Source organism: Mytilus edulis, chromosome 3, assembly GCF_963676685.1.
Source record: "Mytilus edulis chromosome 3, xbMytEdul2.2, whole genome shotgun sequence".
Taxonomy (NCBI): Eukaryota; Metazoa; Mollusca; class Bivalvia; order Mytilida; family Mytilidae; genus Mytilus; species Mytilus edulis.
The window spans coordinates 59,905,716-59,932,865 of record NC_092346.1 but is presented as its reverse complement, the minus strand read 5'-3'; the positions used below and the strand labels follow the sequence as shown (position 1 = coordinate 59,932,865).

Below are 27,150 nucleotides of genomic sequence, written 5' to 3'. Positions count from 1 at the left end.
TTTAGCCATGGCGTTGTGAGTTTATTTTCGACTTGTGAGTTTGAATATCCCTTTGGTATCTTTCGCCTTTCTTCTATAAAAACATGACATATAACACTAAATATTAAGCATCACAAATTTAAACAAAAACCAGGGGTGATAGCATGTGCTCCCGGAGGGTAGGCAGATCCTGATCAAGATGTGTCATCCTTCATGTTCCTCATGTTAACAAATTTGGCCACAATTCTCGTTCGGTGATATCACAGTCGAAATTTTTTTTTTTGTAAAGACGGCTAAATTGAAAATTATCCGTGGCTATCTCTTACATTTATACATGTATTACAAAATTGTCAATCAACTCATGTCGTCTGTAAAATTATCAGAGGGATACTTAAATTTACCGCTATGACTATTTGGTTTATTAGCTTTCTAGTACATGCGCAGTAATCTTCTATAAAAAAAAAATAACAAAAAGGACAATCAAGCTAAGAAGTAGTGATTCACCTTGGATTGATATATTGATTGTTGGTTGCTTAATGTCCAGTGGCAAATAATTCATACATGTGCAGGACGAGAACAAGTTAACAATAAATACAATAGGTAGGTCTTGTAATGATAGAGAAATAAAGGCAACAGAAGTATACCGCTGTTCGAAACTCGATAGAAAAAAAAAACAAATCCAGGTTACAAACTAAAACTGAGGGAAACGCATTAAATATAAGAGCAGAACAACGACACAACATTAAAATGTAACACACACAGAAACGCACTAAGCATTAGACAAAATCCGATGAGAATAACAAATGTAACATCAAAACTAAATACAAGAATTTGGGATATAAAAGTACCGTGACACGTCTTATAGTAATGTGAATTCACACTCAAATATAAGAGAAAACAAACTACACAACAGAAACACAACGTTGAAATGTAACACACACAGAAACAAACTATAATATAACAATGGCCACATTCCTGACTTAGTACAAAACATTTTTTAAAGAAAAAAATGGTGAGTTGAATCTGGTTATGTGGCATGCCAAACCTATCGCTTTAATGGCAATGTTAAATATAACATAAAAATGACAATATAACATTACAGGACTACAATACAAATAAATAGGAGAACATATTGGACAAAAAACACACGAATAATACCTAGCAAAAGGCACCAGGTTTGAAATTTAATACGCCAGAAGTGCGTTTGGTCCACACATGACTAACTAGTAACGCCCAGATAAAAAAAGTTTGAAAGCCAAAACAAAAACAAAATTGAACAGCACTGAGGACCAAAAAGTTCAAAAAAGTTGTGCCCAATACGGCTTTGGTTTTCTGCTTGGGATAAGAACATCCTTATCATTTAGAATAATTTATACTTTTGCAAACAGTTAATTTTATAAAATGACTATATAATAGATAAACTTGATAAAACTGAAGTATTAATTAATTACAGAAAACAAAAACCGGATACATTACATAAACCAACATAATCCAACACAAAAATTAGGTCACATTTGAAATTGTAAAAAAGCACAAAAAATGACGTCACATTTGAAATTCTAAAACAGCACACATCATCCTGGATGATGGTCGGGGAAATTTGGACTGTCACTTGAAAATTAGGGTATATTGGATAGGGACAGAAATTTTGCCTTGTAACAGGCCACCTACGGAACCCTCACAGGGTTGTTCTCAAGGGTTCTTACCGTGCAAAGAGCGAGGCGCTCTCTTTACATGAGGCATCTGATTCAACGTCCCCATTCTGACCAGACGTGGCTGCAAACTTGATACATACCACACAGCTAAAAGGACGCCCCACTTTAGCAAGCGTTTTACTGCCGGTCGGGAAAAGACCAAGTGACCATATTTCTATTTCCGAATCACTTTTTAAGTATACCCCGTATGCATGCGCTGTTAGAATGTTTGCTGTTACATTACATGGAAATAGAAAGTTTGTAATAAGAAGCTAAAACCATTCATTTTGTTTAAAAGTTTCAACCGAACATCATTGCCAACTCAAGTTGTAAGTCAATGTATGATACAGACTTTACTGTATCTAGGGTACACATATCAAGTCCGATGGGGAGATGCTTTTAACATGGTCAACACATGTTTGTGAAATATTTAGTGAACGGACTTCATCTGCATGTACAAAAAAAAAGTTAAAGGATAATGCTATCTCAGTTCCATTCTTCATGAGAGGTTGGGTATATTTCAAAGACTGCAAAAAGTTGAATGTCTATTCCTAGGATAACGAGGAAGGAGAAACGTCATAAATTATCCATTCAGGAAAGAGAAGGGAGAAGTGGTTAGTTTATCAGAGAGGTAAAACACGGTAGGTATAGTGTCCGGCTAAGATCGAGGTTTTTCGAGTGATTCGGTCCATTTTTTTCGAGTGTAGTTCGGGCTTTTTCGAGTGATAACACATTATAATAGTTTTTTACATTACTACCCATCTTATTTTTAATACTTTACTTGTTTCGATCAACAAAGAAGCACAATTTCCTTGTATTTATACCAAAAATTCAGTGTTTATTATTGTCCGGGTTTTTTCGAGAGCAACTGTGAAATCGTGCGGGTTTTTTTTTACAGAAAATTTGAATAAGAAAAAAGGTATTCTAGCCTTTAAAAAATAACTTTTTTAGTTTATACCTGTAATTTAATGAATGAAAATATTATTTGTTCTCAATAAATCATGAAAATATAATACTGCATTGATCAAAACTAACCTTTTTGAATTTAATGCAAGTTTTCTGTTCGGAAATCGTTCTACCACAACTTTCCAGTATTAAATTAAAAATGATTAGATCCTTTATAAAAGGTATTTAGAACAAAGTGCAGGAGAATCATAATCTTTTTAACTTCATTTCATGGTACTTTTGTTAGTTTAAACATATTTATTAATAGTTGATTGGGAAAGTTTTTGCAATATTAATCCCTTTCCACTTTGGTACTTTTGTTGTCAAAGTAACTAAAAACTTCGTAGTGAACCATGAAGTTGTTATACGGTACGTATTATGGTAACCCGTTGTCCATTCGTCCATCGTCAGCATGTCTGACAAAAACTCAAAAACGCTGTAACTAATTTACATGAAACTTCGTTGAATTGTCTATTGCGGTATCATCCCTTTTGAATTTTTAGAAATTATTGATTTTACGTTTCCGAGTTATGGGATTTTATTAAACATTATAGAGTTTCTTAAGAGCCTGTGTCACGCACCTTAGTATATTTGCTGCAGTGCATGTCAAACAAAGGGCACTCTTCAACATTAAAGACAAGAATATAATTCATGGCAAAATTATCTGTTTTGGTAATGGTGACTTGTTTGTAGATCTTATTTTACTGAACATTCTTGCTGATTCCAGTTATCTCTCTCTATAATGAACTTGGTCAAGTAGTTTCAGACGAGAAGATTTTTGTAAAAGTAAAGTTTTTAACATTGAGAAATTATTTATAAATCATAACGAGTGATAATAGATATCGCTGTTTATCAACTCGAGTTACATGTATTTAATTTCAATATAATAATAAACGAGCCTTTGACTCGCCAAAGGCTCGTTTATTATTACTATTTGAATAAAAATATCGAGAGTTGATATCAAGCGATATTCCATTCTCATAAGTTATTAAACCTAGTTGTCTTAATATGGCCAACACTCGCATTGCGTTAAACTAAAAATTCCGATAATCGTTGTTCTAGCAGTTTGCACACGAAATGTACATCGTCGTAACCTTTGAAGGTCATCAATGATGACCTAGTAACGAATAGCCAGTGAAAATGCCGTTATATCGTCTTATGATGATGTATAAGGTGTCAGACCACCAATTAAAATTCCCTATCTATTCTACAAAAATATCTTACCCTAAGTTTAACTTCCTAGAAACCATGTATTTCCTGATATGTACACGTATCAAATTTCTACATGTCAATACCCTTAAAGCCTTCCGTAAGAAAAAAACTGACCTTCGAATAGAGGTTTTCTCGAAATCTTTAATTAGTATACCATGGAGCGCAATAATCCTCAATTTTTTATTCTAACTCATAGACAAGTAAATGTTGGCTCAGAATGGTCTTTTACCAAAAGTTTGATTTTTAAAAATTTGTTGGTTAGTTTAAGAAAACAAGGACATCGAAAGCGCTATTTTGTGTCAGAGTAGGGCTACGTTCTACACTGGAGGGGATAATTGGTGGTGTGACACCAGCAGATCAAATTAACGCAGATTTTCGTATTTTCATAATTGGTGGTGTGACACCAGCAGATCAAATTAACGCAGATTTTCGTATTTTCATATCACACTCTGTGTAATGACGATTCGAAAAATATCTATTCATGCAAGAAATTATAGATAATAAGACACAACCATGCATAAGAGAAATTAACTTTAAAAACGTGACAGGTGTATCATGCGACCATGGTGCAGCGGTTTATCAAAAAACGGAGTAAGAAATCCAGTACCGGACAGCAAAGAAGAATCAGAAAATTGCTATGTATTAAAACACATTCTTCTAAAGGAGGCCTGATCCCCGCCCCCAACACAAAAAAAAAAACATGAATGAAAAATTAAAAAAACAAAACAAAAGAATGAAAAATTAAAAACACAAAACACAAGACACAATTAATCCGTTCGATTTTTATTCCAATGGACAAAACATTTGAACTAGATTTTATACATAATAAACAATGAAATGAAAAGATCATCAGGAATAAAAATATCTGTATGTACGTCTCAATCTAAATTATTTATGCATACATTATATTGTTGACATCACGAATATGTACTGTACATGAAAGTTATAAAATACATGTATGACAAACAGCAAAATATATACAAATGAACGAATGTTTATAACATGTAAGTGTTAGAACACCATTATCAAACTGACGAATGTATATTGGTTCATGCCTGGAAAAGTACTTAATTTGAAACTTAGTTTGTTTATTATTTTTAATCGTAAATACACTAAAAAATAGCATTTTAAACTATAGGCAATTTGTATAATCATTGGGAAAAAAATTTACACACTCGAAAAAGCCCGGACTGCTCTCGAAAAAACCCGAACATAAACAAATGAATTAAGTCTCAAAATGTCGTTTTCAATGCAAAAACAAGATTTTTTGTAAAGTGTCTGTATTTTTTAGGATATATAGATTCCTTGTATGCATTACCTTCAACATTATCAGTGTTATGTGTATAAAAATGGGTTTATTCTGTATTTTGGAATTAAAGCATTTTAAGGCTTATTTTTTTTAACGAAAAATAATGTCGGGTTAGTACCATCTTTCAATATCAAATACTATCATACATAATATAACTTTGTATATCAAACACAAGCGTCTATATCATGTCTTGTTAGAGATGAAGTCTAATTGTTTACATTTTTGTTCATATTCACTCGAAAAAAAGTGGTCACACTCGAAAAAGCCCGATCAAATCACTCGAAAAACCACGATCCTAGCCGGACACTATACCTACCGTGTAAAATGTCATTATCAGTTTGATCGCATGTTGTTATCGTGTTTACTCATAACGTATACAGAAAGGCAAGTGTTATATATGCAATTAATATATTATACATGTAACATATTTATATGACACTGTATATATATAATAAAAAACATTAAAAAATAGTATTGACAATGTGCATTTGTCATTTGTTATAGTTATTATGAGTACTGTCAATCTGAATCCAAGATCGAGTACAAAGTGGTGTTAAAAGTATCTGACGATTCGTTCCGTGTGCATTTACCTCAATTTAATAGTATAAAATGTCCAGAGTATCTAACTACCAGGATGTAACTGATGATTTGTTGTTTTGTCAAGAACTTCCTGACCAATTTATGAAAGCATTGCTTATTATCGGATGTTAGTTATTATAATGCATGGGATTTTCTGTATATATATCAAAGCTATTTTGGTTCATAACTTAACAATTTTTAGATGTAAATAATTATCAAAAGGTACCAGGATTATAATTTAATACGCCAGACGCGCGTTTTGTCTACATAAGACTCATCAGTGACGCTCAGATAAAAAAAGTTATAAAGCCAAACAAGTACAAAGTTGAAGAGCATTAATGACCTAAAATTCCTAAAAGTTGTGCCAAATACGGCTCAGGTAATCTGTTTATGGGATAAGAAAATGCTTAATTTTTCAAAAAAATCAATAATTTGTAACAGAAAATTTATTAAAAAAAAAGAACATATAATTGATATTTATGTCAATACCGAAGTGTTGACTACTGGGCTTGTGATGTCCTCGGGGACTAAACGTCTACCCGCAGTGGTATCGACCCAGTGGTGTGAATAGTTATCAATGGTACCAGGATAATAATTTAATACGCCATATGCACGTTTCGTCTACATAAGACTCATCAGTGACGATCAGATCAAAAAAGTTATAAAGCCAAACAAGTACAAAGTTGAAGAGCATTAAGATAATTAATGACCTAAAATTCCTACCAAATACGGCTAAGGTAATCTGTTCATGGGATAAGAAAAATCTTAGTTTTTCAAAAAAATTCAATAATTTGTAACAGGAAATTTATAAAAAAAAAAAAAGACCATATAATTGATATTCATGTCAACACCGAAGTGCTGACTACTGGGCTGGTGATACCCTCGGGAACTAAACGTCTACCAGCAGTGGCATCGACCCAGTGGTGTAAATAGTTATCAAAGGTACCAGGATTATAATTTAATACGCCATATGCACTTTTCGTCTACATTAGACTCATCAGTGACGATCAGATCAAAAAAGTTATAAATAAAATTGAGAATGGAAATGGGGAATGTGCCAAAGAGACAACAACCCGACCATAGAAAAAAAATAAAAAATAAACCCCAACTAAGTACAAAGTTGAAGAGCATTGATGACCCGAAATTCCCAAAAGTTGTGCCAAATACAGCTAAGGTAATCTACTCCCGGGATTAGAAAATTATTAGTTTTTACAAAATTCAATAATTTGTAACGGGATATAATAGATAATGACGACTGATATACTACGTCATATCCTGTTGCATACGAAAAAGGGTAGAAAAAATTCCCTTGAATTTGACATTCGTAGGTAATAAGCTACATTTCATTGCAGTAAAAAGTGTCTGGGTCATAAACATATATCTTGGTTGTTCAAAGCACCATTATTGATGATTGTTGGCTAATAGATGAAAATACCTGTCAATAAAATATTTCAAAATTACAAGTAACCAATAAAGAGTAAATTTCTATCTCTTTCTTTTACAATTTCAGGTGTGAACGCAAAACAACTGCTATTTCATTTTTATATTCACATTTTGATTAAAAGTATGGAAAAACAACGCCGTTTATCCCCAACCGTTAATTTACCCACATTTTGTTTTGAAATTTGAAAAAAATAATTTAAGACATTATCATTTCACATACAATCGAAAATGATAAAGCAAACAATCGCTGGGTTTCCCGTTTAAGTTGTATTTTGAATTTTGAATAATAAAAACCTAGAGATCGGGTCGCTGATTTATTTTTTACTTGAAACATCGACAGTAGTGATTCTTGGTCACATAGAAGTTCTATTTTTCTTGTCAAATCACCATTTTTGTTTACATGTACGAACTGTAAATCATAAGTGTTCTCCTTTATATCGATTGTATTGGCGATATGACTTCTTATCTGGTAAATAGATCTGATCAGCTTGAACAGAAAAGACTTTAAAAAAGACAAGTGATAATACTTTTCCTTGCGTGGTCCTGTGTTAAAAAAAATCTTCTTTACTTGCAGACATGTGTGTCCGTTAAGAATTAAGGTGATAGAAACAAATATCAATCGGAAGAAGTCAAATCACAAAAATACTGAACTCCGAGGAAAATTCAAAAAGTAAAGTCCCTTTAAATGGCAAAATCAAAAGCTCAAACATATTAAACGAATGGATCTTAAATACAGTACATTTCGTTTTTTAAACTGTATCATAACATGATTCATTGAATGATTGTTAATTGCTTAGCGTCAATCAAAACATGAAGAAATATGTAAAAGTATATTGGCCGTGCAAATATTTTTATTAATTTAAGATTTGACTTTACATTGAAATAGTTTGTGTAATAAACATTGTTTCAACATTTTACAATTGCATCGTTCAAACACCAAATATCTTTTTACATTCATCTGCGTATCATAAATCCACACACTCTGTTCACGATAGTTAGCGTTTAAGGGAAAACGGTAGTATTAAATTTTCCCAGCATTAGGTTGGCCTTTTGTGTACCCAAGGCAGGTGAAGGAAGTCAGATTAGGAGCGCTGTGATTGGATGTAAGGGTACAATATATTTGTTATTTATCTATGAATAACTGCAGTGTGTATATTTACAATATAAATTTTGAAACCTATTGAAATATTTTCTAGAGAATTATTCGAAAAGACTTGCAAAATTTCATTAATTTGGTGCAAAATGACGGTGGGCATGCATAACATAAACAAGCTCCGTAGGAAGTTGGTCATGATACTATTTGGCTTTAATTTTTAAAACAGAATAATAAAGTACTAACACAACATGTAACTGTTTTATCCAGGTTTTTATCTTAAAAAGTGGTAAATTTAGAAAATGTTACTATTGTCGCCTATGGCAGAATAAATAGTACCGTTTTCCCTTAAAAAATCTGACGTGGTGACGAAAAACTAAAATTTAAAACAAAATAAGGTATTGTTGGATCAGAGAAGTTCAAATTACCGGTTATAATTGTGTTCATCTACAAATTAATTAAGCATATGCTCTGTATAACTCTCATGTTACCTGGTTCAAATGTTGGTTTTTAAATCTATCTATCAAAAATTGAACAAGAGGCTCTCAAGGGCCTGTGTCGCTAACCTGACTCTACTCGGGTTTTTGAATATAGTTTTCAAAGGTACCAGGATTACAATTTAGTACGCCAGACGCGAGTTTTGTCTACATAAGACTCATCAGTGACGCTCATGTCAAAATATTTATAAAGCCAAACAAGTACGAAGTTGCAATCATATAAAAAAAAAAGTAACAACACTTGTCAGCATCACATATGAAACATTCATCACTACAAAAGTCAAAAAGTCTGAAAAGACCAGTTTTTGTCTAAATTTGCATGAATTTTTACTCGACATTCTTAATTTGTCTGAATAATTTAAAAAAATTCTTGATATAGTATGAATTTGTTTGATAAGTTTCTTGATTTTTCTTGACAAGTATGAACATTGTCTTAAAATTTCTCGACACTTCCTGTATCATCTGATAAAAATCAGGATTAGTCTCGACCAATTCTTGACTGTCTTAAATTTGTCTCGATCAGTCTTGACATATTCTTGACATTCTTAATAATGTCTGAATATGTCTGGACACATTCTTGCCATTCTAAATAATGTTTGAATATGTCTCGACACATTCTTGACAGTCTTAAATATGTCTTGACACTATCTCAACAGTATAAATTTCGCCTGAAATATGAACAGACTTATTCTGCACTGTTTATGACATTCTATTGCTGTTATATAATCCTTTTTATTATGACTTATCTAAACTTTGAAGAATCAAGGATAAATTTGGTGTAGTAAGATACCCTTTTGGTGCAACTAAGTTGGAAGACTTTGAATAATCCCCCATGTAGTTTAATTTTGATTTAATTTTATTAAACGTTTAACTAATTGTGTTCACTTGGAATATAAGTCAAAGTAACTGACAAACAGCATTTAGGTTTTTGCCATTCGCAAAACTGCCAGGCAAATTTGCTTTACTAAAAGAGGTGTCTTGTAGGCAGTTTTAAAATGTGACCATGTGTCTCTTTTGGACCCCACAATTCATCTTTTGGGTTTGTGTGGCTAAAAAGAGAGAGAAGGGGGGGGGGGGGGCTTTCATGTAGGTCAGAGAATTTGTTCTTATCTTGTTCCAAAAACCTTATTTATTTTTAATAACAACCCAAAAACATTTTTTATTCAAATTTGAGTGTTGAATTTTATAATTTTTTTGATCAAAAATAAATATTTGTGATAACTCTTACTGAAAAGAAAAAAATGTTTAAATCTATATTATGCATGTCTGTTTGAGATCCATTTCATAAGACCAATGATTTCTTTAGAAATCATTGATGGGACCCATTATAAATACATTTGTTTTTATTATTCTTGGAGTATGTAATACTATTCTATTAATCTTTGGGAATTATTCAATTTGTTTTTATGTTAAAACAATTGCCTTCCTAATTTTGATGGAGAAAATCCATTTTAATTAAATTTTTTTCGTTAAAATGATGATTTTCATAATTTTCATCTATCAACAAACTTTTTACAGGTAAATCAGTAGTTTCTATTTGACAGTTGCGTGTACTCTGTGGTGTGGAATACCTTGATGTTATGGGGAACATCCTGTCCATGTGTAATACTTAATATATATTCCAACAGATGACATTACATAAATTTTTCTTCTGTCAAATGAATGATTTGTAAATCAACATAATTTTCTATTTAATATACAAACCACATTTTTGTACAATAATTATTAGCCATTTTAACATTGAATTTTGTGAATGTAGAATAAAATCTATCTACAGTATGATTGGTTGTTTATAATTTAATTTATAAGATTTAGGAATTTGTAATTTTTAGAAACCCACATTTAAATTGTTTGATATCAATACACTCACATTTAAATTATTTTATACATAATATTTCATAGCCATATTTGCATTTGAAAAAATATTTAGATACCCAAATTTTCAATTATTTTACATGCCCACTTTTCATTTTTGTTGTAAGAAGTGTAACAGTATATTATACAAAGAGAAAAAAGATTAAAATTATATCATGAATAGGTAAACGGACAGAAAGTCACAGGGCATAAAGTCACAAATTTGGTAGGACAAAAAGTCACAGGACAAAAAGTCACAAATAATCTGTTGACAATTGTTTGAATATAGGAGAGGAAATATCTTGAAATAATTACTCCTCAATACATATATTCATATTAACGGTTAGGGAATGTGTCATTATACTTGAAAAATGAAGATTTATTTAATTTTAATCATGAAAAAGAAAGATTTCTAGGCACCATGAAGCCATTTAAGTGCCAAGCCACTTTGACATTTTGTTTCTTTTAACAATTATTTGATCATTTTTGATATTTTTTTTATAAATCTTGTTTACAAAGTTGGTTTATATACAATAGTTAAAGAAAAATACAAAAATATTTTTGTAGAAATAAGCGTTTTTTATTCAAAGAAAATAATAAGAAAAAATGAATTGTGACTTTTTGTCCTGTTACTTTTTGTCCGCGACTTTTTGTCTGTGACTTTTTGTCCTGTGACTTTCTGTCCTACATTCCATGAATATTGGTCATGATTTGTAAAACTCAGAACTGTCAGGTCAATTAAAGACACAATTCAAAATGTTCAAGCCATACTGAGAAAAAACAAAAGAATGTCGAGAGTATTTCAAGACAGTATTCAAATGTCAAGAATTTGTCAAGAAATTTTAAGACCATATTCAGAATGTCGAGAATACGTCAAGTAAATTTCATACAAATTTAATATAAATGAGAATTTGTCAAGAAAAATTAAAGACACAAGTCATACTTTTGGAGAATGTTGATTAAAAGTTCATGCAAATCAAGACAAAAACTGGTCTTTTCAGACTTTTAGACTTTTGTAGTGCATGCTATGTTTGGTTTCATTCCATTCAGTGGTTCTCTAGAAGATGACTTTTGTATACATTTCCCATAGGGTCCTAAGTTGAACTAAGTCCCACGCTGGCGGCCATCGTTGGTGATGGATCGGTTACAAAGTAACAACACTTGTTCAGCATCTCATAAGAAACATTCATGCTATGTTTGGTTTCATTCCATTCAGAGGTTCTCTAAAGTAAGACATTTGTATGTATTTCCTATAGGGTCCTATGTTAAACTAAGTCCCCCGCTGGTGGCCATCGTGGATGATTGATCGGCAACAAAGTAACAACACTTGGTTAACACCACATTAGGAACATTCATGCTTTGTTTGGTTTCATTCCATTCAGTGGTTCTCTTAAAGAAGACATTTGTATGTACTTCCCATTGGGGCCTATGTTAAACTAAGCCTCCCGCTGGCGGCCATTTTTGATGATAGAGCAGATACAAAGTAACAACACTTGGTCAGATCCTCATAAGGAACATTCATGTCAATGTAGGTTCCATTCCATTCAGTGGTTCTCTAGAAGAAGTTCAAAATGTAAAAAAAATTAACGACCGGCGACGGACGCCAAGTGATGAGAATAGCTCACTTTGCCCTTCGGGCCAGGTGAGCTAGAAAAGGAGTGGGTTTTAAAGAAAAAACAATACCATCCTGACTGATAAAATAGATATATTTTGATATCCTGTTTCTCCTGATTGTGGTTTTTAGATATCGAAAGAAGCGTATCATTCATAATAGTTATCAAAAGTACCAGTATTATAATTTAGTACGCCAGACGCGCGTTTCGTCTACATAAGACTCATCAGTGACGCTCATATCAAAATAGTCATAAAGCCAAACAAGTACAAAGTTGAAGAGCATGGAGGATCCAAAATTCCAAAAAGTTGTGCCACATACGGCTAAGGTAATCCTTCCTGGGACAAGAAAATCCTTAGTATTTCGAAAAATTTAAAGTTTTGTAAACAGGAAATTAAAAAAAATGACCACATAATTGAAATTCATGTCAACACCGAAGTGCTCACTACTTATACATATACACATTGAATTTCCTGCTTCTAAAATCTGCCGATACCTACTTTTGATATTGCACAAGGTTGTATTTTTCTATGACTGTTAATGAAGTCTTTACACTAAATCCGTTGGATTTTTGATGTGTACTGATTTGTAATTTAATCTAAGACACGTAACGTTTTTATTATTGGCTATGAATTAGCTTTTAAAAAACTGCGAGTACTCTCAGATTACCGGTGCGTTTTGTATTGTGGTTAGTTTTTGTGTGCATTGCATTATTTTGATGAGAGAAGACCTCTTTAACTGATTTGCATAGTTTGTTCTTAAGTTGTATTGTTACATTCCTGTTTTAATCAAGTTAGGGGTAGGGTTTGCCATGTTTAACCTCGCTACATTCTGTATTTAGCGGTCCAAAGTCCGGAACTAATAATTTAGTGCTTGTCGTATGTTATTGTATATCATATATGTTTTCGTTTATTTTTTTATATATAAATCAAAACGTTAGTTTTCTGAATTGATTTGTATAACATTTGTCATTTGGGGGTCTTTTCTAGAACACTATGAAGTAGCATTTATGTCGCCAAACATCGACGACAAACAAAAAAGTAGTAAATCAATGATGCAGAACACATGAAATCAAACAATTGGAGTACTGTGATTAAAGAGGAAATATTGATATTTATGTCGATGATATATTAAAATACTTTACTTTAACAAAGACAACCTACCCGTCCGAGGTGGTACACCGTCTACCCCCAGTAACCTGGTATATAAGACCAGTGTTAAAAAAAATCCAAAATGATAAAACAAGAATCATCATTTCTCTAATCCATTTTTGTTATTGATTGACAAATATATCTTAATCAAGGAAATATTTCATGAAGATATATATATATTAGTATTTCCTATTTGTAAATGATTATGACCTTGTTCAACAATGATAGTTCCCCCTCTATATCTAACAAAATAATGAGGTCATGAAGTGTAAATCATAGTTTTTTTTCTCGATTTTACACCTTCTCGCAACCCTTGCTTTTGGCCACGAACATCAATTAAGAGACATTCATAGACAAAATTGGTGAAAATATGGTACCGTTAGTGTTATTTGGATAAACTGTAGATTGTTTAAATCGTTGTTTATGTATAATTGGTCCTCTTCACATTAATTATGTATGTTTTCTTAATTAATCTGTGTCTGTCTACATACGAAGCAGACACAATTAATATCCAATGGCTTTCAACTTCGTACGGGGGTCTCAATGAACGAATTGTCAAACTACTGTATCACTGACTTATCAAAATGATATTGAGTTGGAATCCCGCATGTATCAGTTGCGCTTGAGTTAAATCTTGATTGACTAGGATTGTCAGGTTTACTTACGACGGTCAATGATTCTATTCGGGTACTTCGTCTTCTTTTACCTACAAAAACTGACCATAACAAAATCAAAAATAGTTCTGAAAGTGGCGTTAAACATGAATAATCATGATCAGTCAATTTCATAGGATTATTTAAACTTTTTTTACATTTTCACCGAACGTCACTGATGAGACTTTTGTAGACTACACGTGCGCTTGGGGTACACACTTTTGGTATCGATAATTATTTCACGCAAACATTATAACGTCAAACTAAAACTGCATGCTCTCGATTCTTATACATAATGTTATAAAATGGTAACACGTTGATCTTTGTGAGACAAATCTTTAAGCCACTACTACAAATATCAAATGATTCTTAATAATGCACAGCAATTCTCTTCAAATTTGATAGAAGTGGTATTTTGTTTTGTACTGACCAGCTTTTCTTAAATTTTAACAATAGACAAAACAGTTACCCTTGAAATAAATAGATGATAAATTAGTGTTGTCAACGGTTAACCGGTTCACCGTTTGAACGACCGAATATCGAATACCGAAAACGCTAACCGGTTAACCGGACTTTTTTTCAATTTTGATAGATTTGATATGAATATGAATTGAAATCATTAAATAGTTATGTTTTCTTTAAAAATTGTCTTGGTGATTAATTTGACAGATGAATTGTCCAGTATATTGATTGCTATTGTTAATCCAAAAATATAGAATTATTTAGAACTTGTCTCTCAGCTCGGGGCAAGATCTTAAGGAAACATAATTAGTATAAATGTTTTTTTAACAGTAATTTTGAATCAGTAATACGATTGAATTTAACGATTTACTTCATTATTTCATTTTTGTTCTGATATCGTAAAGACCTATATCTGAATGTGCAATCTCCGTCGTGCAAGGCTTTGTCATACTTTAAACGAAATGCTAACTAAAAAAATTGTGCAATGCAAAACAATGTGAATGAAATCAAAGCATATTTGATAGTACAAGTAACAAGCTTTGGCTAAATCATTTCAAATTGAAACACTCCACATTATTTTCGGAGACAAAAAGAGAAAATGAAAGAATCGTCGGTTTCAGACATATTGAATTTTACGATATTAAGACTTTTTTTTCAATCTGAAGTTAGTACAAACGCCATAGTTGATACGATGTGTTTGATTATTAAAAGTCAAACTTCGTCAGGAATCTTCACATACAAGCCTTATAATACCAAAGGACAAACTTCGATTCGTTGTATTATAAAAACGTAAATATATGACTTGGATTGAAGGTTTTCATATGTATGGTACTATAGATAAGGCATTCAAACATCACCTTTAACCATCGGTTAACCGGTTAATTGGTCGAACGATTATCCGAATAACCGGTTAGGTAAAAGTGTACGATTTGACAACACAAAATAAATATTTTTTACCGAAAGTGTATAAATTCATAGTCTACATAATTGATATATTTTGATTGACCACTTAGTCTTTACTTAAGTCATAAAAGGAAGAAAAAACAAAATAGCGAACTTTTTGGGAAAAAAGATGAATTTATGAAGAATCTGGTGCCATCTCATACTTTAGATTAGACCTGCTGAGTCATTTATTTTCAATACATTGCAAGTCAGGTAATTTATTTTCAAACTACCACAGAACAAACCATTTATTTTTGTAATTATCAAGGATGAGTTATTTATTTTCAAAATCCTCCTCCCCCCCCCCAGAATATCAAATGGTCGTCCCCTTATCCATTTTACATATCCTTTTTTGAAAAGTCGAGAACAAAAAAATAGACAACACCATGGCTTAAACTTGAGGCTCTAAAGAGCCTGTGTCGCTCACCTTGGTCTATGTGAATATTAAACAAAGGACACAGATGGATTCATGACAAAATTATGTTTTGGTGATGGTGATGTGTTTGTTGATCTTACTATACTGAACATTTTTGCTGCTTACAATTATCTCTATCTATAATAAACTTGGCCCAGTAGTTAAAGTGGAAGAAGTTATTTAAAATTTACAAATTTTATGGAAATTGTTAAAAATCTACTATAAAGGACAATAACTCCTTTGGGGTCAATTGACCATTTTGGTCATGTTGACTTATTTTTAGGTCTTACTTTGCTGTACATTATTGCTGTTTACAGTTTATCTCTATCTATATTAATATTCAAGATAATAACAAAAAACAGCAAAATTTCCTTAAAATTACCAATTCAGGGGCGGCAACCTAACAACCGGATGTTCAATTCATCTGAAAATTATCAGAGCAGATCGATAGATCTTGACCTGATAAACAATTTTACCCCTGTCAGATTGTTCTAAATGCTTTGGTTTTTGAGTTCTAAGCCAAAAACTACATTTCACCCCTATGTTCTAGTTTTAGCCATGACGGCCATCTTGGTTGGTTGGCCGGGTCACCGGACACATTTTACAAACTAAATACCCCAATAATCATTATGGCCAAGTTTGGTTTAATTTGGTTCAGTATGTTCAGAGGAGAAGATTTTTTTAAAGATTACTAAGATTTACGAAAATGGTTAAAAATTTACTATAAAGGGCAATAACTCCTAAAGGGGTCAACTAACCATTTTGGTCATGTTAACTTATTTGTAAATCTTACTTAGCTGAACATTATTGCTGTTACAGTTTATCTATATCTATAATAATATTCAAGATTATAACCCAAAACAGCAAAATTTTCTTAAAATTACCAATTCAGGGGCAGCAACCTAACAACGGGTTGTCAAATTCATCTAAGAATTTCAGGGAAGATAAATCTTGACCTGATAAACAATTTTACCTCTGTAAGACTTGCTCTAAATGCTTTTGTTTTTGAGTTATATGCCAAAAACAGCATTTTACCCCTATGTTCTATTTTTAGCCATGGCGGCCATATTGGTTTGTTGGCCGGGTCATCGGACACATTTTTCAAACTAGATACCCTAACAATGATTGTGGCTAAGTTTGGTTTAATTTGGCCTAGTAGTATCGGAGGAGAATATTTTTGTAAAAGTTAACGACGTCGGACGACGACGATGATGACGACGACGACGGACGCCAAGTGATGAGAAAAGCTCATTTGGCCCTTCGGGCCAGGTGAGCTAAACATGACGAAAAGACAAACAACATTCCAAAAATGAAACGTTCACACAAACAGATAAAGATAAAACAAAACGATGGTGTAAGAACAGAACAAATAAAGAATCATGAAATTAGTTCTAAAATAACTTTTGATTTTTTAACCCTTTATACCACCATTCCCCATGTGAAATTATACTTTTTTTTTCTACATATGAAAATGCCTGCATGTACCAAGTCAGGTATATGACATTTGTTATCCATTCGTATGATGTGTTTGAGCTTGTGATTTTGCCATTTGATTAGAACTTAATTATATCTAGAAATTGACTATGAGGGTCGATTTAAAACAAAACTTAACGACTAAAGAGATGATTTCTATTTCCCAATTGTGACCTTTTCATTTTTAAACCAAGAGTTCCACCTGGTGAAGTTGAAATCATCTCTTCGTAAATTTCACGGACGCCATCACGAGTTGGTTGACCGTTTTGGAATATCCGTTATACATATGTGATCAGATATGTTCTCTTTGTCGTACCTACAATCCCATCCTTTTTCACGAATGTGACCTACCGAATAAGACTATTTACTGGCTTTGTAACAACATAAGCAACAGCACGGTGTTACATGTGAGGAAGGATATGCTTACCATTTCGGAGCACCTGAAAACATTCCCGAATTTTTGATGGGGTTCGTAATGTACTTTTACCCCTATTAGGGACTTTTTGTTCAAGCATCATTGTCAATATACTGTCGTACAAGTGAGAGGTTTAGCGCCATAAAACCATGTTCAATCCGCCATTTCTTACATTTGAAAATGCCTGTACCAAGTCAGGAATATGACAGTTGATGTCCATTCGTTTGATGTGTTTTATCATTTGATTTTGCCATTTGATTACGGACTTATCGTTTTGAATTTTCCTCGGGATTTTTGTAATTTTACTTTTTAAAAGGACGGATAACACACAGAGAGCTGCAAATTACAGTAAATAACTTGGGTTGTGGAAAATTAAATTATAGTACTTGAACTCACTTGTTGTCGGCTCAACATTTACTAGTAGGATTAATTTAAAAGTATACATCAATTTACCATCAATATCTTCATTGAACCATATGAATCTCACATAGAAGCTTTTTTTATATAATTATACGCCATTGTTCATATAAAAAATATTAGTTTTATTTTCCTGTATTCAAATGACAAATACCTATAAGTTCTTTTTATATACCATAAATAAAAAATATAGGTCAAAAGTTTTTCCGACATAAATAACTTTGCCAAACCTGCATTAAATTTTATGAAAATTGCACGAATAAATTACTTTATTGAATTCCTTTATCATTTTTCGTAAATTTTCCTGTTAAAAAAACCGTTGACAGGATTATTTTATAAGAAAGAAAGTCTGAAGCAAAATTTTTAAAATATACTTTCTGTGTTGCAGTGTTATACAGTATAATGGACTTGGGTACTTTTCAATTACCAATTTTACATAATGTCTAGGTTTGTTAAATGAAATATGTATTTTTCAGTCATTATTACTCGATCAGCCATAACAGCAAAAGAAACACAGGGTTCCTCGAAATCTTCACTATATTTTTAAAATATTGTTCCCAGTAAAACCAACAAATAAGCGAAGATTGTTTAACAAAACCTTATCTTGACCTCTTAAGTTTTTGACGGAATTATTACAATTCGCATGTTATATGAAGCATGCATAAAGGGAGACGCTTACCTTGTCGACTCAAAGGTTCGCTTCCTTTAGAGTTGATGTGATGTATTTTTTGTAAGATTTTGCTCATACATTTAACCAAAGGCTCTTAAGAGCCTGTGTCTCTCACCTTTGTCTATGTGACCATTTTGGTCATGTGGACTTATTTGTAAATCTTACTGTGCTGAACCTTATTGCTGTTTACAGTTTATCTCTATCTAAAATAATATTCAAGATAATAACCCAAAACAGCAAAATTACCTTAAAATTACGAATTCAGGGGCAGCAACCCAACAACGGGTTGTCCGATTCATCTGAAAATTTCAGGGCAGATATATCTTGACCTGATAAACAATTTTATTTGCTGTCAGATTTGCTCTAAATGCTATGGTTTTTGAGATTTAAGCCAAAAACTTCATTTTACCCCTATGTTCTATTTTTAGCCATAGCGGCCATCTTGGTTGGTTGGCCAGGTCACCGGACACATTTTACAAACTAGATACCCCAATGATAATTGTGGCCAAGTTTGGTTTAATTTGGCCCAGTAGTTTCAGAGGAGAAGATTTTTGTAAAAGGTAACGACGACGGACGACAAGTGATGAGAAAAGCTCACATGGCCCTTTTGGCCAGGTGAGCTAAAAAGGTAAACAAATCCTCATTTTATGGCAATCACTCCTTACAGATTGACAGTCTTCTTATATTACCAGATTAATTCAAATTGTCAGTAGATCGTGACTTGCGGATTTTTTTTCAGAATCAAAACGTATATTTAATTATTAGACTTTTATTATTAAATAAGGGCAAAATGCAACCAAATGTCGACTGACGATTTTGTTAATACTGACTTATTTGTAAACGTGGTCTTGCTGATAATTTTTCTAATTTAAAGTTTCTCTTTATCTATTGCAGTTTTAAGATAATAGAAAAACTTGAAAAAACAATAAAATTTGTCATTTAAGGGCAATAACTTTTCCTCGTCTGACAGTTTATGAATATATACATTTATATACATTTTTTAACCCTAGTAACACATTTGGCCAAGTTTGGATACAATTGCCCCAGTTGTAACGTTACCGAAGAGATTCTTTTTTAACAGTTAACGGGTCATGTAAGCTAAAATGTACATATCCAGTATTTTGTCCATGAAAAGGATAAAGATAGTTTTGTGCGTTCTTTTTTATTGAAATAGTAAATAATGCATTGAAGCTAATTGAGTTTCATTTTAATACATTATAGAATTCAAATAAAAGAGGGACGAAAGATACTAGAGGGACAGTCAAACTCATAAATCGAAAAGAAACTGACAACGCCATGGGAAGGGTAAGCAGCTCCTGCTCAACATGTGGCGCCTGTCGTGTTGCTTATGAAATAACAAATCCGGTATTTATTCTAATTCGGTAGGTCACATTTATGAAAGGGAAAGGGATTGTAGTTACGACGTAAGGAACATATCCGATATCATTAGTTAAACGGTTATTCCATAGCGGTTAACCAACTCGTGACGGCGTCCGTAAAATTTACGAAGAGATGATTTCAAATTCAGCATTTGGAACTCCTTGTGAGCAACACCCCTTTTAAGAAAACCTTGATAGAAAATGCAATCACGGGAATATCGCATCAATTTGGAGATATATACACCGTGTGCAGGTGCTGCTGGAATGTTTCTACTTAGAAATGGAAAGTTCACAATTGGAAAGCTGAAATCATCTCTTTTGTCGTAAAGTTTTGTTTTTAATCGACCCTCATTGTCAATTTCTATATGTAAGTCAAGATATGAGGCCGACTTAACTGTATCTGTTGTATCCTTTATCTCTAGTTCGATGGGATAGATGCGTTCGACATAGTCACCAAATTTTGAGTTATTTAGTGAAAGAACATCATCTATATAGCGGAAAGTAGAGTTAAAGGATATTGCTAACTTCTAATCTTTCTTTCTAAGAAGTTCCTGAATGAAGTCAACCTCATAATAATAAAGAAACAAATCGACAAGAAGGGGGGCACAATTCGTTCCCATTGGAATGCCGATAGTCTTTTGAAAAACACGTCCTCCGAACGTAACAAATATGTTGTCAATAAAAAAATCAAGCATCTTGATAATGTCAGTTTCAGAGAATTTTTTGTTTGAATCAGAGTGATCCTTTACAAAGTAGGATTTATCCCTTCCTAAGACAAGATACTTGTATCTTGGTTGGCCATTCTTTTTTATGAAACAAAGCAATACCAACTCTTGCAATTTTTCTTCTAGTTTGGAATGTGGAATACTTGTATAAAGTGTAGAAAAGTTAAATGTTTTAATACTATAACAAGATGAAAGAGAGTTAGATTGTATGTACTCTATAAAAGATCTTTGGAATTTTTTAAGTATCTACATCTCTTTCACGCCACCTCAAGAATAGGCAGTTTCACAATAACTTTGATTGCTGATAAAATAGATGTTGATAATTTAGAAAGAGGTTTCGTGGAGCACTTGGAAGACCCAGCAATACATCGTTGTTTGTAAGGACACTTATGCAGTTTAGGGATCCAATACAGTGATGGAAGATCCAGTTTATCATCTTTGGTTGAAATTCCAAAGGAACGTAGAACAGACCTATTATTATCCATATTTCCTCTAAGGTAAGTGTCGTGAGGGTATATGTTAGGTTTCCAAGTGAATTGTCAATACCTAATTCGTTTATCAAGCAGTTAATGTAATGAGTTTTACACACAAAAACGATATTGTTTGGGGCATTATCTGCGGGAACAACAATATATTTGTCATGAAGGTAGGATAAGTGTTTTTTTGTTTACTTACAGCTCGTTGTCCAGTAATGATATCAATCAATCTCCTTTCTTTCAAGTTAAAGATTTGATAATGCATTTAAACATATAAAGTTCTTGGACTCTTGAGGGGCCTCGGTAGCCAAGTGTTCTAAGTAGCTTCAAAGTGGGGTTAAAACACCATTCAAATTTTGAACTCTGGTGTAGTACTTTTAGATAATACTCGAAAAAATGCATTGATTTACAAATTCTCTCTAAGAATCAATGAATTTAAAATATCAATCTGTAGACATGTTTAGAATGTAAGTGTTACGTTTGTGGTAGCGCTTTTACATTCCTCATGTAAATACTTCGAATTTGACAAAATTCGTAAGGGTTCCACGGAACCCAGTGTCTCGCCTACTTTTGCTGTTAATCGCAGACTCAACAAAAATGAGGAAAAACATCAATAAAAATTTCCCTCTCGATACTGTCTTTTGATTGAAAGAAGCTTCCAAGTTTGGAAAAAAATCCAGGATAGTTTATAAATCTAATAAATGTTTTATAAACTTTAACTGCAGACTGTATGTAATGTTAACTGAAAGAAAAACTAAGTCCATTTATAAGTAAAATACGGAAAAAGTGATTTTTTTTTTTACAAAATTTACTTCTGAATAATATCTTATGATCAGAAACAAGCTTTTGTCTAAGTTCGGTAGAAATCCAGGATAGTTTAAGAACATTATAAAAATTTTAAAAACTTAAACCACAGAGTGAATGTTTTGTTTCTGGCAAAAAAACTAAGTCCATTTATAAGTAAAATAAAGTAAAATACGGAAAAGTGGAAATTTATTTTTACAAAATTTTCTTCTTGATACTATCTTATGATCATAAACAAGCTTCTGTCCAAGTTTGGTACAAATCAAGGATAATTTATGAAAGTTATTAAAATTTTAAAAACTTTAACCACAGAGTGAATGTAATGTTTCCTCGCAGAAAAACTAAGTCCATTTATAAGTAAAATACGGAAAAAATGGAATTTTATTTTTACAAAATTTACTTCTGGATACTTTCTTATGATCATAAACAAGCTTCTGTCCAAGTTTGGTAGAAATTCAGTATAGTTTAAGAAAGTTATTAAAATTTCAAAAACTTTAACCACAGAGTGAATATTTGTGGACGCCGCCGCCGACGACGACGACGACGGAATGTAGGATCGCTTAGTCTCGCTTTTTCGACTAAAGTCGAAGGCTCGACAATAAAAAGAATTTAAATAACACGTTATAAATTAAATATAACCAAAGTCAAATCCAACGTAGCGGTCATCTAAGTTACCGAATCTATGACAGACTCAAATTTGAAATTATATATCTCCCCCCCCCCCCCCCCCCACCTTAGCAGCAAGATATCAACGTTATCTACGTGTGTGTTATACATTTCCTCACTCATTTGATATTCAAGAGCTAGTGGCTATCAACTTCAAAAATAATTCATTAGTTTGTCTTGAGGAATATGTTAAATAGTCCGTTTCTATGAACGTTGGCGTTTGGTTTTTTTTGTTGCAGTTCAATGTAAATGTTGTTCCGTTGTTTTCCATTTATTCGTTTTAGTTGCAGTGTGCCGTCGAATTTGGTTTTATGACCCGCAATCGTTTCAGTTATTCTGTTTATGACTATTGAACAGCAGTATAAACCACTATTGCCTTTATTGATTCTAGATAATGCCGTTGTTTATTAATCAGTAAATGTTTGTGTATACACTTAAGCGCGGCTTGGTATTTATACAACCCTCTAGTGTGCTATTGTGCTATGGTCATTTTTTTTTGTATTGCTGTCTTTCAAATGCTGTTTTTTATTTTGTTTCTTTGTTAAAATGTTTATTAAGACAATTTTACCTATTACGTCTTTTTGTTTTGATTACACAGTGTTGTCAATATTATAGATTTATATGCGACTGTCACATAAGTGAGGGGTTTAGCTAGATATAAAACCGGGTTAAAGCAACCTGAGAATTTTTTTGAAAATATGGCTTTCAAAGGTCAGTCAGCAGCTAGAATGGGTTTGATTATAACTGCATACATGCAACAAGCTTTGGGTTCATTAATGGAAGAACTGAATGATTCTGAACCAAATATTGATTTACTTGTACAAATGGTCAAAGACATTTTTGCCATGTCAGTGAAATCTATGGATCAAACAGCTAGACCAGGTGCGTTTCATTATTTGATCCGTAGGAAAGCTACCTTGTTAGACACAGGTCTAGAGGACATAATTGAGCCTAATGATAAATTTTTATCCCTTAAATTGTCAGGTGATGGTGTTTTTGTGAAAGATTTTGAAGAGAAACTAAAAAATCGTTCAGAGACAAACAAACAAATTAAAAATTTACTGCCAGAATTAACACGTAAATCAGCTGCTTCAACTTCAAGTGTTACAAGGAAGAGTGCTGTCATTCATACTAGCCAAAACACTTATGGTCCTAAAGTGGCTAAAAATTATTTTTCTAATTTTTGCATTCCTAAGGTAGCAGCTAAGCCTAGTGAAAAGAAAGGTGGATTTAAGCCTAATTTCAAACGCTTTGGTTCTGGTAGAAAAGAGGCTGATGGTGAAAAGAAAGGTTCTTTTCGTGGCAATGATAGATCAAAATGACTACAAAAAGCAGGCAAATATTTTATGTCAGAACCCGGAGATACCTGTAGATGGTCGTTTAAAACTTTTTTGGCAAAATTGGGCAAAAATAACAAACGACAGTTGGGTTTAAAAAAAATAAAAGAGGGTTACAAATTGGAATTTTCGGGGGAAATCCCACAAACAGGAATAAAGAAAACAAATGCTCCTGCGAAAGATTTACCTATTCTGTTAACAGAAATAGATCAACTTTTTGAAAAAAACGCTGTAGAAAATGTACCTGTAAAACTACGGTTTTTACCGTACGTTTTTTCTAGTACCAAAAAAGACAGGCGATTTGAGACCTGTCATAAATTTAAAACCTCTGAACAAGTGTCTCCAGAAAAAACACTTCAAAATGGATTCTCTAAACAGTATCTTAAACTTAGTACAAAAAGGAGATTGGGCAATTTCTCACGATCTAAAAGATGCTTATTTCCACATACCAATTCACGAAACACACAAAAAGTATTTAAGATTTTGTGTCAACAATCAGTGTTACCAATTTCTGGTGCTGTGCTTCGGTCCAACATCAGCACCTCGAATTTTCACAAAAATGCGTTCTGTAGTGGCAGCTCATTTACGAGCCCAAAATATTCGTATCTAGACGATTGGTTTTTGATAAATCAGACCAACAAAATGCTGATTTCAGATCGAGAGAAAACGCTAAACCTCCTAACAAATTTAGGGTTTGTAGTAAATCTAGAAAAGTCAAGCCTAATTCCAACACAATCAATAACCTACATAGAAGCAGTGTTTTCTAAGACATTTTTGCCATGTCAGTGAAATCTATGGATCAAACAGCTAGACCAGGTGCGTTTCATTATTTGATCCGTAGGAAAGCTACCTTGTTAGACACAGGTCTAGAGGACATAATTGAGCCTAATGATAAATTTTTATCCCTTAAATTGTCAGGTGATGGTGTTTTTGTGAAAGATTTTGAAGAGAAACTAAAAAATCGTTCAGAGACAAACAAACAAATTAAAAATTTACTGCCAGAATTAACACGTAAATCAGCTGCTTCAACTTCAAGTGTTACAAGGAAGAGTGCTGTCATTCATACTAGCCAAAACACTTATGGTCCTAAAGTGGCTAAAAATTATTTTTCTAATTTTTGCATTCCTAAGGTAGCAGCTAAGCCTAGTGAAAAGAAAGGTGGATTTAAGCCTAATTTCAAACGCTTTGGTTCTGGTAGAAAAGAGGCTGATGGTGAAAAGAAAGGTTCTTTTCGTGGCAATGATAGATCAAAATGACTACAAAAAGCAGGCAAATATTTTATGTCAGAACCCGGAGATACCTGTAGATGGTCGTTTAAAACTTTTTTGGCAAAATTGGGCAAAAATAACAAACGACAGTTGGGTTTAAAAAAAATAAAAGAGGGTTACAAATTGGAATTTTCGGGGGAAATCCCACAAACAGGAATAAAGAAAACAAATGCTCCTGCGAAAGATTTACCTATTCTGTTAACAGAAATAGATCAACTTTTTGAAAAAAACGCTGTAGAAAATGTACCTGTAAAACTACGGTTTTTACCGTACGTTTTTTCTAGTACCAAAAAAGACAGGCGATTTGAGACCTGTCATAAATTTAAAACCTCTGAACAAGTGTCTCCAGAAAAAACACTTCAAAATGGATTCTCTAAACAGTATCTTAAACTTAGTACAAAAAGGAGATTGGGCAATTTCTCACGATCTAAAAGATGCTTATTTCCACATACCAATTCACGAAACACACAAAAAGTATTTAAGATTTTGTGTCAACAATCAGTGTTACCAATTTCTGGTGCTGTGCTTCGGTCCAACATCAGCACCTCGAATTTTCACAAAAATGCGTTTTGTAGTGGCAGCTCATTTACGAGCCCAAAATATTCGTATCTAGACGATTGGTTTTTGATAAATCAGACCAACAAAATGCTGATTTCAGATCGAGAGAAAACGCTAAACCTCCTAACAAATTTAGGGTTTGTAGTAAATCTAGAAAAGTCAAGCCTAATTCCAACACAATCAATAACCTACATAGAAGCAGTGTTTTCTAAAAAAAAAAGGAATAGTTCGTCCTACATCAGAAAGGGTGTCAAAACTCCTTTCTGCAGTAGAACTTATCTTAAACAAGCAAAATCAAGCAACAGCAAGAGATTTGCTACAATTATTAAGTATTATGGCTTCATGCAAAGAATTAATTCCAAATGCAAGACTCTTTATGAGACCAATTCAGTTACACCTCCTTTATCATTGGAAACCAGTTTGTCAAAATCTAGGTATGAAAATTCCTTTTTCAAAACATTTAAAAGGTCACCTCAGATGGTGGTTAAAAATAGAAAATTTGGTTATAGACAGATCAATAACACCTTGGAAAACGTCAATAACAGTAACAACAGACGCATCAAGTTCAGGGTACGGAGGTCAAATCAACAACAGTCTCATAGTTCAGGGTACATGGTCAGTAGAAGAAAAACTTCTCCGCATAAATTCTTTAGAAATGGAGGCAGTTTTTCTACCTGTAAAACATTTTCTCCCAAAAATGATAAACATTGATAATACATAAACAAACAAGAAGGCACTCGTTCTTCCCAGCTGTGTATGAGAACTTGGAAACTTTGGCAATGAGCACTAGAAAATCAAATTTTTCTGAAAACTGCACACATTGCAGGAAAAAAGAACATTCTAGGAGACCATTTAACCAACGGAATGGTAATTAAACAAAGAGATAACACATGCAATGTTTCAGATTTGGGAGACACCTCACATAGATCTTTTCGCCTCTGCGATTTTTCGACAAACACAGATCTATTGCTTCTGGAACCCAGACCCTCAGGCTTATGCAATAGATGCTCTAACAATTCCTTGGAACAACATGTATGCATATGCATACCCTCCAATGTGTCTAATACCAAAAATACTGCAACACATGACGAGGTACAATTGTCAGTTAATTATAATAGCCCC

General features: G+C 32.8%; 1 protein-coding gene across 2 annotated transcripts in view; it reads right to left on the bottom strand.

Moving 5' to 3' along the window:
• Positions 1–13,581, bottom strand: part of LOC139516960 (uncharacterized) — a 50,553-nt gene extending 36,972 nt beyond the window's left edge. Inside the window, exon 1 of one of the 2 annotated variants that reach the window (XM_071307446.1) lies at positions 13,381–13,581. In XM_071307446.1, coding sequence (XP_071163547.1) covers positions 13,381–13,472 — 92 coding nt within the window. In that variant the 5' untranslated portion in view covers positions 13,473–13,581. The remainder of the gene's footprint in view (positions 1–13,380) is intronic. The other variant, XM_071307445.1, reaches the window with a different exon arrangement.
• Between the last annotated feature and the right edge of the window lie 13,569 nt (positions 13,582–27,150).